The following is a 13,084-nucleotide window of genomic DNA, read 5'->3' as shown; positions in this document are numbered from 1 at the left end:
GTTGTTGAAAAACACTAACCGTTAGTGATATTAGCTAACAGTGAACGGTTAGTCTTGATGTTCAATGAATGTTTGCTGGCGGAATGTTGAGTGATGGTAGCAAGTGATGTTCCTGGGATAAAAGTGTTATTAAAGGATGATGCAATCATCATAATGGACATTACGATGTTAGTGGCTGTAAAGTAAAAAGTGTAAAATTAATAATGACTGAAATAAGTAGAAATTGGATTGAACATGACATACAAATATACATTCAGCATTTAACCTGACCCGTCCTTTTGCCACCTCTATATTTTTAACGTGATGCACGCACCAGGTGAGTCAGCAGATAGATTTATGATTCCTATCTTTTCTTATACTGAGCGTGCTCTGGAGCCCGCCTCCATTAACTCCATAGACAGCCCAAGAAAGGAGTAACATCCCCTTTTTGGTATCTAAGGGTGAGAATACCTAGTGGTCCTAAATTCAAATCCACTGAGCAAAAAAATAAAAAATAAAAAAAATAAGAATACCCCTTTTTGGCCATGAAGGTTCACCCGCTTGAACTTTGGACTACCTGCATTTTGCTATTACCATTAATTTACCAACAAAAGATTCATAAACTAATTCAATTTCAAATATATATATGCTTCTGGATGCGTTGATGAAACAGACATACAAACATATAATTCAAACTGACTTAGCAAATTTGAGATGACATAAAATAATTACAGCAGATATATCATTCAATCAATAATCATTAACAATGGAACATAGGGGAAAATTAAAGAAATCGAATTACCTCAGCAACAACAGATATCGAAATCAACTGAAACCGAATTAACAGGAGGACAAACAATAGGAGAAACAACCACTGCAGGTACTTTGAATGAAAACGAATTAAACCACCTTAATCGATAACAAATTCAGAACTAAACAGAAGATCTCAAATTAAAATTTACTGTTAATTGTTGATATTTGAAAAATCGATTGATCGAAGCACCAAATCAGAGATGATATTTGAAAAATCGATTGATCGGAGCCCTAAATCAGAAATACTCACCCGCGAACCACTCAATCAAAGATGATATAAAGAAAAAATAACGATCTAAGGATTAAATCAAAGGTACTAACCCGCGATTAATGTTCAATTTTCGTAGGCGATATTTTTTGGATTCAATTTCAGTGCACTTTTACTTTCTTCAACTCAAGCATAAATCGATCCAGAGGTTGTTGATTTTTGTTGAAAGATGAAGAATACCAGATTGAAGGCCGCCTGTAATGGAGAAACCATTTTGTTTCAGTAATCGATTAGGGTTCCTAAAAATGGGGTGTCTTGGGTAAGTGAATGAGAATAGCGTGATCCCTATTCAGATTTTTCCTCCCGTATTTTTATTCTTTAAAGGGTATTTTGGGGAGTTTTGTGATTACAGAAATAGTTATAAAGTTATAGTTTGATTCAATGGTTGATAAGGAAGGGCATTTGAGGTATTTTTTTTATTTAAGGGTTCAGATTTAAAGTTGCTAATTAAATGTTTTTTTAATGTATATTATAGATTATAGATATACATATAGATATAGATTATAGATAATAGAATTACGGGGATGATTCTAAAAAACTCTTTTTTTGATGTTCACACATTTATTTTAATCTTTTACTTTTCTAATAATATCACATTTCTTTAAATTTGGGTGTGAGTATAAAAAGTGTGTTAGAATGATCCCTACAATTATAGATGTTCTGTATTCTGTATGTCGTCATAAAATATAATTACACTAGGATCGTCAAACCAAAACCTGCAACCGCGTAGATTCGTCTATATTCACGCACTCAAACAAACACCAAATCCTCCCCCTTCTTCTCATTCTTTATATTACTACTTCCATCATTCAAACTGAAAGATATACATACAGAATATATGCATTATTATGAAATTACACTCGAGGCAAAAGCACCGGGCGGTAGGACCGAGACTCGAACGGAGAAACGCAATTAAAAACATCGATTACGACGCATCGACATCAACATCGCCGTCATCATCATTATCATCATCTTACGATAATCAATCAGCTCCCAGAACTCGATCACTTGATATTTCATCGTTAGCTGATAGAACTAGCTTTCGAATTGAAGGAACAGAAGGTGAATTTGACTTGATTTGTAGACGGTTAGGGCTTTCAGGTCCTGAAGATTTTGCTATACCTGCAGCTGATTACAAAGCACATAAGTCGTATTCACCTAGGGTTTGTAAATCCAATCCTGTTTCTATTCGTGAATCGGCTGAGAGTGATTTGTTTTCTGTTAGCTTTGAAAGGAAAGTTAGTTTAAGTGATGATGATGATGATGATGAAGTTGAAACGGATGGTGAAATTGATGGAGCTAGGGTTTTGGTGATAAACGGAAGCAATAAACTTGATGATGACGTCAGCGTTGATAGAGTTAATAATAACAGGTCTTTGGAAGATGATGGTGATGATGATGATGATGATTATATGGATAAAGCGTGTGAGAGACGAAATGTGGAGGGCGAAAGTGGAATAAAAGGTGTACGGCCACCGTTGCTTGCTCCACCGCCGGTGATGTCTCTAGTAACGGTGGATGATTCGGGTTCGAATTGGGATTTGATTCGGAGCTTTGCTCCGGGGGATAATGAAGACTTGGAATCGGATGGACCAGCTGAGGCTGTTAGGCCAATTGAAGTGGGAGTTGTTGAGACAAATGGGATGATTACAACGAGAATTGACACAGTTGTCTCACCGTCTAGTGTCGGTATACTTGATAATGAAGATGAGTCCGGGGATGAGGTCGAGGATGAACGATCTTCTGGTGCAGTTGCTGAGCTTCAATATTTTGTTTCGCCAAATGGGACGTTGATAGGCAGTTTTAAGAACTGGCAGAAGGGTGATTTACTTGGAAGCGGTTCGTTTGGCACTGTGTACGAAGGTTTTAATGAGTAAGTCACGTTACATAGGCTTGTATGCATTATTACCTGACAGGCTGTGCTTATCAACTACATCCAAAACTAGTTTTGTTAGATAGAACTTGTGTGAATTATCATTATGGTTTTGGGGTAGTGTCAAGGCTGTGCTATTCTTTTCAATCCTTCATATAAGTGACCATACTTTTTTTCTGTGATGATGAAACCCTGCTAACCTTTTTTCTACATAAGCTCCTGCATCATTGTTTTATGGCGCAAGTCATCTCGGTTGTTGATAATAACATTGCTTAATCTTTTTTTTTTAAGTTTCTTATATTGGGTCGTCCTTCTCTTATATGATTTCTGATTTTGTTTGCAGATTCGGTTTCTTTTTTGCTGTGAAGGAGGTTTCTTTGCTTGATCAAGGTAACCAGGGAAAGCAGAGCATTATTCAACTTGAACAGGTGATCCATAAATCACCATTGATTCTTCTAGTTATGCATTGGGTTATACCCACCACATTCTGAGTTTCTGCATACTAAGCCCTTTTGTCATCCTTTTGTTGTTTCAGGAGATCTCTTTATTAAGTCAATTCCATCATGAGAACATAGTTCGATATCTCGGAACAGATAAGGTTTGTATTTTGTTTCTTAAGGTCTTCCTTTTTCGTTAAAGAGCGAAAGCCATCTCATAGCTGCTAATTATTGAAGAGGACATTATTTTACTTATTAAGGTCTTTATATGTATCATACGGCACAGGCTGCTTGCAGTTGCAAACTTTAGAAAATTGAACAATTTGCAATCTTTGGAAAATAGAACAATTGTAATCAGATTAAAAAAGAAAACCAGAGGAGGCCAAATGGGCGGGTCTTGTGCCTTAGGAATAGGGCCGTTCTAAGTTTTTTTGGGTCAGGTTGCAACAAACGAGTTTGGTTGACCTGAAACTCTTTCCGTTAAAAGATATTAATCTTTAAATATTTTCAATGTCAAATATAGTTGCAATCTATTTCATTAATAACTAACTCGATAGTCTTAAATATATTTTATGCATTGAAAATACACTTTGGGACTTGGGAGATATTTGATCTCCTTGACTCTTACCCCTTCCTGCTAGTTTTGTTGATTTGACCCGTTAGAGATAAAACATAACCCAAATTGAAACATTTCATAGTAAGTTGGTTGAAATGGCCACCTCTAGTACTAACCGTACAATATCACGACCTATCATTACATCTTTTATTTCAGCTATTAAGATCTTTTGAGCCAAACCAATAGTTTTAGTTCATTTTTTCATTATACTGGCACATGTTAACTTGAAATTATGCTTTAGGATGATGGAAAGCTATATATCTTTCTTGAGCTTGTAACCAAAGGTTCACTTGCAAAGCTCTATCAAAAGTATGACTTACGCGATTCCCAAGTCTCTGCTTACACCAGGCAGATTTTGAGCGGGTTGAAATACCTGCATGACCGAAAAGTAGTTCATAGGTAAGTCCTCTATCAGTTTGATAGTACCTAAAAGTTATAGATGTATCTTCAATCCTTATTAATTTGATATATTATGCTTTGTGTTTTTATAGGGACATTAAATGTGCTAATATATTAGTTGACGTAAGTGGGTCTGTGAAGCTTGCAGATTTTGGACTGGCAAAGGTAAGCAATACACAAACTTCTGTTATTCATTATTGTTAGTTTTTATCTATTCTGTATTTGATTAGTCATATAGTTGCTTATCTGACTACATATATGCTGTTTGTATCCGTAGGCAACCACATTGAATGATATTAAATCTTGCAAAGGAACTCCCTATTGGATGGCACCTGAGGTGACTTCTATTTTCTTGATTGTCGTTTAGTATTTGGCTGTATCTATATTGTAGGGGTGGGGTTTAGAAGATGGGTGCACTGCATGTTCTTGAAATATGCATCCTACAACTTTATATTAATCGATACTTGAAAATCTAAGACAATATGGTGTCCACATTCGGATCCTTAGTACTATGGATTACTTTTGTCGGATGTTTTGTGTTAACAGCTTATGTCTTGCACCCTCAGGTTGTTAATAATCGATCAACTAAGGGTTATGGACTAGCAGCTGATATATGGAGCCTTGGTTGCACTGTGTTGGAGATGTTGACACGTAAAATTCCGTACTACCACTTGGAAGGGGTATGCATGTCATTTCCATTATTATCTTTGATATTTTCTCTAGAGCTATTACATCTTTATATCTTTTGGGTCTCTAAAAGTTTGGTCAAAATGGGTGATCTATTCATACGGGTCAGGTTGGGTTGACCCACAAACTTTTCCTTGTCTTGCTTTAAAAGTTCTTTTTAGGAGGAGTAATTAATGGATTGAATATGTTCACCAAAGCTATGTCATTGTAATGATTATTTATTTATATATAAATATATAAATATAAATTTGTATAATAAATTTTTATTTTTATTTTTTATATACAATTTAATAATAAATATAAATACATTTATTATATATAAATTTATTTTATATAATAATACGTAGTAATATATTAATTTATATATGATAAATTTATTATTATTTTATTATTATATAATAAATTTATTATATATAATAAATTTATGTTAAGTTATATAAATATAAATTTATATATATACTAAAGCGATTTGTGGTCAAATAAATAAATAAAGCTATTAATGCATCAAAGTTGCACCCTGGGCAACTTTTGACCTGCTTTTTATTGCTAAAGTTGTATGTTTGATCCAGTTGAAATATAAAATAGTACTTTTACCCTTGAAGTTGGTAGATATTTCTATTTTACAGATGTAAGTTGTTCTGTTTGTAATAGTTAATGCTAAGTTGTATTATTGTAATGAATATGTATTCTGGTTTCCAGATGCAAGCATTATTCAGAATTGGTAGGGGTGAACCTCCTGAAATTCCCAACACGTTGTCTGCTGAGGCCCATGATTTCATACTTAAATGCTTACAAGTTAATCCTAATGACCGGCCCACTGCTGCTCAACTACTGGACCATCCATTTTTGAAAAGATCAACGTCTATGGACTCATCCCTTGCTTCTCCACACAACAACAGCCCACAATTGTAGCAGCTTTGGACAAGCAATATGGGTAAGTTCATGACTCTTTTAGCTTCTTGGATGCTCTGTTTTGAGCTTAGTTATGATAAGCATAGAGGTGGTAAAGCAGACCCACTCGTTAACACATACCTGTTGTTTTTTGAGTATGTTAATAATTAATAATTAGTGAAGTAAGAACATCATAACTGATTTATCTGCTAAAATAATTATCTGATTTTTTTTTAACACATAAGATAAAGAATTTAGCCAAGTTTTAGATGATTTTTGTTATTTAAGAGCACTTTGGGTGACATTCAACCAGTTGCGTTTAACCAAGTTTAAATGTTTTACTTGTTTGACCCATTGTAGATAAAGTAATCGACATCAACCCATTTCTAGGAAATGGGTCGACGTAGCCACCTAGATAATTATTTTAATTTTCTTTACATTTAGCCAAATTGTTCGATGTCATTTACTGACATCAAACCATACAATTACTGATCCCTTTTTTTTGTGGCTTAAATATAGTCATTTTAGCGTTTCTATTTGATGCAAGTAGGACTTTACAGATTGATGGATATAATTTTAGACACCTTTAGATTAGTGAAGATCTGTATGTTGATGGCTTTAAACTGAGTTGTTTTATATGATCTTTTGAAGGTGATTCTGTTGGATAGCTCATGCCTTAATCGTAAGACACATTTGTTGTATTAATTGGCACGTGAATGGACTCCGTTTCAAGCTTGGAGTTAGAGACGTCTCGGTGGGTCCACTTGTAAAATCATATACCGGAGTCAGTATGGTTCTGCCCGTATGTGTTGTTTTAAGTTGTATTCTCAAATGTGGTTGTCATTTGTTGTAAAAAGTCGCTTGCATAGGCATGTTTGTAAAGGAATTATGTACATAGTTTGGAGTATAGGGGAAGAAAGAAAAGAAAATTGTTAGATTAAATAATTAAGTAGTAGAATATGTCTGCCGAGTGTATTAATGACTGTCTTTAGGCTCACTGAGTTGACTGTAGCAAAATCGCTATTGTTGAAACGATTTTACCCTTGAATGAAGAAATCCAATTCAAGTCTCGTAGTATTGGTGTTGATCGCCAACTTTAGAAGTTGTTCTAACATTGTGATTTGACGAAGTTAAGATATGTTGGAATTTCTACGTATTTCAGAGTATTAATCTGTGTCTTTTCAAGGTCATGGTTTATTTGGTTGTGTTGTTAGAACTCTTCATCAAATTTAGATCTTGGTTGTTAACTGGTACAAGAGAAAATTTTTTTTTTTTTTTTTGGGCTATATTTACAATAACTATAAAACAAAGTATTTTCTCATCCGCAGATGAAAAAGACGAACAACAATACAACTGATACATAAACACAACAAAATGATAAAGCATGTATGTAGTCAAAATTGTCTGCATTATAGTGACTTGGATATCCCACCTGCCACATACAAAAGGATAGCTCGTCCAACTTTCATCATTTATTTATTATCATCCTTTTCAGGTCTTACGTTTGCAATTATTACAACTCATACTTCATACTTGCTTTGAATTTTCTTATTATCTAATTAATCAACAAATAATGGCAGCTTTCTTTGAGCAGTTTAAACATCTAAAATTCAAACTTGAAGATATTAAGTTAGCCACCAACAACTTTAGTGACCTTCACTTATAAATAGTAGTAAAAAAGTGGTTCAGTGTGAAAAATATCAACAAATGTTGCGACCATTCATTGTCTACAACGTGTACAATGTATATGCCGACCTGCAAATGTCTTGGCTAACGACTGTTGCAATGAAAAAGTTGGTCGATTTGGAAGCACTAGAGATTTCAAAACTTCGGTTAGATCACCTCCAATGGCAACTATGTTGCAACTGACCGGAGAAGATGAACATGATATTCTTGTGGGACTGTGGGAGTCACTGGTATTACTACATCCGTACAGTGAGAGTTGACTCGGGTTGAAGAATTGAGTTCGTCTGAATTTGTGCGCACATATGTGGTCAGTGTTCCAACGGTGAAAGGAAAAGCATGAAGGTGGAAGATCAAGAATGTGATGGTGTTTTCTCACACGAGCCTTGATGGCTATGTTCACTGTTTGATCTACTGGGTGGTCTATTCTTTGTTGGACTTACTTGTAGCACAATAGTAGTTCTATGCTACTACTTATACAAAGCCCAAAATAGATAATATGATCCAGCCCAAGTGACTGGTGGCACGGGCCACCATTACCCATCAAGTAGCTACGCCTCTGCTCAAGGAATTGAGGAGACCATAGTGACAAAGAATTATCGATACCACAATATGTTTTAGAAGAGATGTTCAACAAGTTGGTATATCAAGACACTTAGGGTTAGAAGTAAAGTGTATCACGACACTAGGGTCGCTTAGGGGTTAGAGGTAAATTACGGCAATTAGTATTTAGTGTTAAACGATAGAAAGAGAAAATGGTCAAGATAAATAGTTAGAGGGTAGATCAGTTAATATTATTGTGAAGGGTATAATGGTCAATTTAAGATAGAAATTTGGAGAGATTAAAAATGTGTATGTGAGGATCACCTCCTACAGTGAATGGTTAAAATTGAACGTAGTTAGATATTGTTATAAAAATACATGACAATCATAATGTTATTGCCTATTTGCATTTTTACGTAGTTACGTTCTAAAAAAGAAATGAAGCATAGTCAAAATTGTTTGCAATTAAGATTCAAAATTGTTATTGCCTATTTGCATATTTACGTAGTTACCTTGATTTGTTTGTAAGGTGTTAAGGTTAAGATTAAGATTCAAAGTATAAAATTAAAATATAAGTATATAAGTATATTATTGCTACTTTTTCAAAGGTTCAATCTCGGAGGACTATAGCTGTGAAGGTTCAAGTGTATAAGGGTGTTTCTGTAAAGCTCGAGATTAAAAGGGTCTAAGCGTATTTTTTTCTATAATACTGAAGAAATATGAAGACTTTTTATTCATTTCATTTCATACTCATTAATTTAAATTTAAATTATCTCTGAAAATATATTCTGAAACCCTAGTTCTCTCAATCTGCAGATTTGGTTATTCATTATCCAGGTGAGAATAATTCTTCTGGTGATTCCGTAAAGCATTTCTCTTATAGTGCTCTTTAATTTTCTGTATTTGGTCATAATCATTTGACCAAAGTTGTAAAGATTTAGTCAAATAATCCTTGATTAATTTTTTGGATTACGTAATGAATATTTAGAGTAGGTTTAACAGATAGCTCGTCCAACTATCTTCAGTTATTATCATCATTTTCAGGTCTTGCTTTTGCAATTATTACAACACGCCCTTGATTTGAAATTTTGAGTTTTCTCATCATCAATTGATCATTTGATCAATTGATTAACAACTAATAATGTCAGCTTTCTTTGAGGAGTTTAAACATCTCAAAATCCAGCTTGAAGATATTAAGTTGGCCACCAACAACTTTAGTGACAACAACTTACTTGGAAAAGGTGGTTTTGGGAACGTGTACAAAGGATTAATCTGTCACTCTAAAGGGCAAGAGTTTGTTGCTTTTAAGCGTCTAGATAGTAGATATGGGCAAGGTAATTCTGAATTCTGGAGAGAGATCATGATGCTTTCTCGTTACACGCATAAAAATCTCATCTCTCTATTGGGATATTGTGATGAGGCCGATGAGAAGATTCTAGTGTACGAGCTTGCATCGCGTGGTAGTCTCGATAACCATTTAAGTGACCCTACTCTTACGTGGAAGCAACGTCTCCAGATATGCCTTGCAACTGCGAAGGGACTAAATTACCTTCATGATCCAAAAGGCTTACACGAAAGAGTCTTGCATCGCGATATAAAAAGTTCCAACATCCTTCTGGATGAGAATTGGAATTCAAAGATCTCTGATTTGGGCCTATCAAAGATGGGGCCAGCTAATCAGAGGCATAGTGTTCTCATTACCAACATTGTAGGTACCATTGGGTACCTTGACCCGCAGTATTTAGAGATGGGCATGCTAACAAAAGAGTCTGACGTGTACTCTTTTGGTGTGGTCTTATTTGAAGTATTGTGCGGGAAATTATGCTTTAGCAATAAGAATGGTGAGTATCAGACTTCAGTTCGCATGTGGAAAAAAAGCTACATAGACAAGAAATTGGATGAGATTATATTTCAAGATTTAAAACAACAAATGGATCCGAGTTCGTTGGAAATATTTTCAGACATTGCATATCAATGTATACATGAATATCGTGAAGAACGGCCAACGATGTCTCTTGTTGTCAAAAAACTCGAGAGTGCCCTTAATTTGCAGGAGATTTATGAATCAAGAATTGGTTTCAAATCAGAAAATGGTCCAGATGGTGAGAATTTCATGATTCAACCACCCAATGATTATGTTAATTCAAGTAATTACCGACGTGAAAGTCCAACCATACCGCAATACAGTCATGAAGAAGCGAGTGTCATACAACCTGATCAACTTGCACAATTGGCTGCGCTTCTTGGGAACGCAAAGCAACTAGCAAATGAAGACTTCAGGCAATCGGACAATAATACATTGATTCCTGATAGCGGTTATAATATTCCGCAAACGGGGCCTTCACCTAGTTTGCATATTGGCTTTGAGCACCATTTATCATCTCTATACCATCAAGTGCAGCAGCGTTTTAAGCAGCAACAAGTATTCAACATGGCACCCATGGGACAAAGTAGTCAAGAAAACACACAGGCAGAACGCGATGCAGATCCACATAAACGACCAAATACGTCATTAGAGTTGGCAGCAACTATTCTTAAGCAAATCCAACAAGGGAAAACAAATGAGACATTAGAGTTGGCAACAACTCTTCTTAAGCAAATCCAACAAGGGAAAACTTGAATCGAGCTCGTTAGGTGTAACTTCCAAGATGTGAAGAGTTTAAAAAAGTTCGCTGATTTGTATGTTTAATGGCTTTAGTACTAATGTCATATCATTAAATAATGTTCTCCTAGAGTGTTGTTCTGACTCTTAGAATCTTGTTTTCATGGACATAGTTTCTAGTATGTTGATTGGTTTGGTTTTTTTAATTGTTCAGAATCTGCTGTCATGTTATTCTCTGATGCTTCCATTTGATCATTGTCATTTGTTGGAGCGTGATGATCTTAAAGAAAACAAGAATCTTCTGCAATTTAAGTTCTGATTTTCAGACATTCCCATTCTCTTAGTGAATAGTGATGTCTTGTTCTACTTTCTTAAGTTCAAATCAGAAAATGGAACCATTCTGCAGAAATATCAAATGCGGTTGCTGATAATAACAATACCTCTTTCTTTGTGTCATTTTCTGATATGACTTTTGTTTTTGTTTGAAGATCTGGGTTCTTTTTTGCTGTGAAAGAAATTTCTTTGCTTGATCAAGGTCTCATCCAAAAACGAATCATTCTCAAATTTGAACAGGTGATTTATAAGTCGTTAAGGTTTTCTCGAGTTTGACTCCTCCCAAATTTTCCCTGCGTTCACACTAGATCACAAACAGATCACAAACAGCTCATGTCTTTTTGACTCAATTTTTATGCTGTTTCTTGCAATCTGCTTATGATTACGTGTTCTGCTATTGAAGATCTACTAACATAAAGGCTATTTACGATTGGAATAAGGAATGGGCAAGAATTCAGGGGGGAAGAAGAAGAAAAAGAATCTGAATAAAGATGCTAAGGTTTGTGGTAGTCAATCTCACAAGGATGATCTTGGAAGTTCCATAGAGGATAACCAATCAGTTACAGAAGGGTTGTCGGATGATCAAACACCAATTGAAACAGGGTTATTGAACGATGTGGATATTGGTGTCACTCAAATGTGCACGACAACAGATGGACTGTTCTTGCAACAACAAGAAGATGATGATCCTAAGGGTGAAACTGTTGTTGAAGATGACATTGCAAGTGTTCACACGGTGGTTGAATCATCGGATGATGAGGTCCATGTGAGTGTTCGTTCGGTCAAAGTATCATTTGAAGATGAGGTTTATGTGCATGAGGAAGATCCAATTGCGCCAGATATTGGTTTGTCGGATCAGTTGGAAGAAAATCTGAAGAAATTGAATGAAAACATTACTCCCCGGGCTATTTCTGAAGCAGTTAATGTTGATCCTCATGTTATTGGTGATACGAAGGGCAATGTTTCTCCACCATTAGTTGGATCTCCAATAGCCACATCAGTGGATCCTAAGTCACCTTCAAAGATCTCATATCTAAAAGCAACAGAGGGTACCTCGAGTGGCAATAAGGTCAACTTTCGTCTTTTACAAAACATGAATACTCTGAATGAAGGAGTCGATGTGGAATTGCCTATCTCGTATGTTATGGAGGCTGTTGATAGATATAGCAACACGCTATATGGTTACTTTATTGGAAAACGAGTTGCATACCCTGTTGTGAAGAATTATGTCATGAATGTGTGGAGTAAATATGGAATCGAAAAGACAATGATGAATTCTAAAGGTTTCTTTTTCTTCAAGTTTGCTACTGCAAAGGGTATGCAGGATGTTATTGAGAATGGACCCTGGATGATCAGAACTTCCCCGATCATTCTCAATAAATGGTCGGCGAATATCTCCTTAACCAAAGAAGATCTGACAAAGGTCCCAGTATGGGTTAAGATTCACGATGTTCCATTAACAGGTTATAATGCTGATGGTCTAAGTATGATTGCATCCAAGATTGGAAATCCTATTATGTTGGATTCCTATACTAGTACCATGTGCGTTGAGGTATGAGGTCGGCCAAAATATGCCCGTGCAATGATTGAAATATTAGCAGAGCATGAGTTGAAGTCGACTCTCACGGTAGCTACTCCTGGAATTAATGGTGAGAGAAGCACGGTAGATACGGTGAAGATAGAGTATGAATGGAAACCTCCGCGATGCTCGGGATGTAAAGTTTTTGGTCACCAAGATGCGCAATGTACAAAGCATATTACTCCTATAGTAGTCACGAAAATAGTGGATAGTGATGGTTTTCAAACTCAAAATAAAGGAAAGAATCCAAATCACGATCAAACAAGAAGGCAAACAGACGGGTTTAATGTGGGAAAAGGAAAGCAAAAATTGGTATACAGGCCCAAGAAGAATGTGGCCCAAAGTGTTAATACTATTGGCTTGCCGAAGGTTACTCAAGTG

At 35.5% G+C, this 13,084-nt stretch overlaps 2 protein-coding genes across 3 annotated transcripts in view; both read left to right on the top strand.

The window, feature by feature from the left end:
* Positions 1-1,769: 1,769 nt before the first annotated feature.
* Positions 1,770-7,101, top strand: LOC139885765 (mitogen-activated protein kinase kinase kinase 1-like). Its single transcript, XM_071869524.1, has 9 exons — positions 1,770-2,933; positions 3,277-3,361; positions 3,469-3,531; positions 4,228-4,385; positions 4,478-4,550; positions 4,663-4,722; positions 4,952-5,065; positions 5,772-6,006; positions 6,615-7,101. Exons 1-8 carry the CDS (start codon positions 1,909-1,911, stop codon positions 5,982-5,984), a joined length of 1,791 nt encoding a protein of 596 aa, XP_071725625.1. The 5' UTR covers positions 1,770-1,908; the 3' UTR covers positions 5,985-6,006; positions 6,615-7,101.
* Positions 7,102-8,954: 1,853 nt separating this feature from the next.
* LOC139885764 (probable serine/threonine-protein kinase PBL28) overlaps positions 8,955-13,084 on the top strand; it is a 74,702-nt gene continuing 70,572 nt past the window's right edge. The window contains exons 1-2 of one of the 2 annotated variants that reach the window (XM_071869523.1): positions 8,981-9,026; positions 9,234-11,098. In XM_071869523.1, coding sequence (XP_071725624.1) covers positions 9,331-10,809 — 1,479 coding nt within the window. In that variant the 5' untranslated portion in view covers positions 8,981-9,026; positions 9,234-9,330 and the 3' untranslated portion in view covers positions 10,810-11,098. Of the gene's footprint in view, positions 9,027-9,233; positions 11,099-13,084 lie in introns of those variants that run through there. The other variant, XR_011772078.1, reaches the window with a different exon arrangement.

Source organism: Rutidosis leptorrhynchoides, chromosome 1, assembly GCF_046630445.1.
Source record: "Rutidosis leptorrhynchoides isolate AG116_Rl617_1_P2 chromosome 1, CSIRO_AGI_Rlap_v1, whole genome shotgun sequence".
NCBI lineage: Eukaryota > Viridiplantae > Streptophyta > Magnoliopsida > Asterales > Asteraceae > Rutidosis > Rutidosis leptorrhynchoides.
The sequence above is the reverse complement of the archived record's forward strand: the minus strand, read 5'-3'. Positions and strand labels throughout refer to the sequence as shown.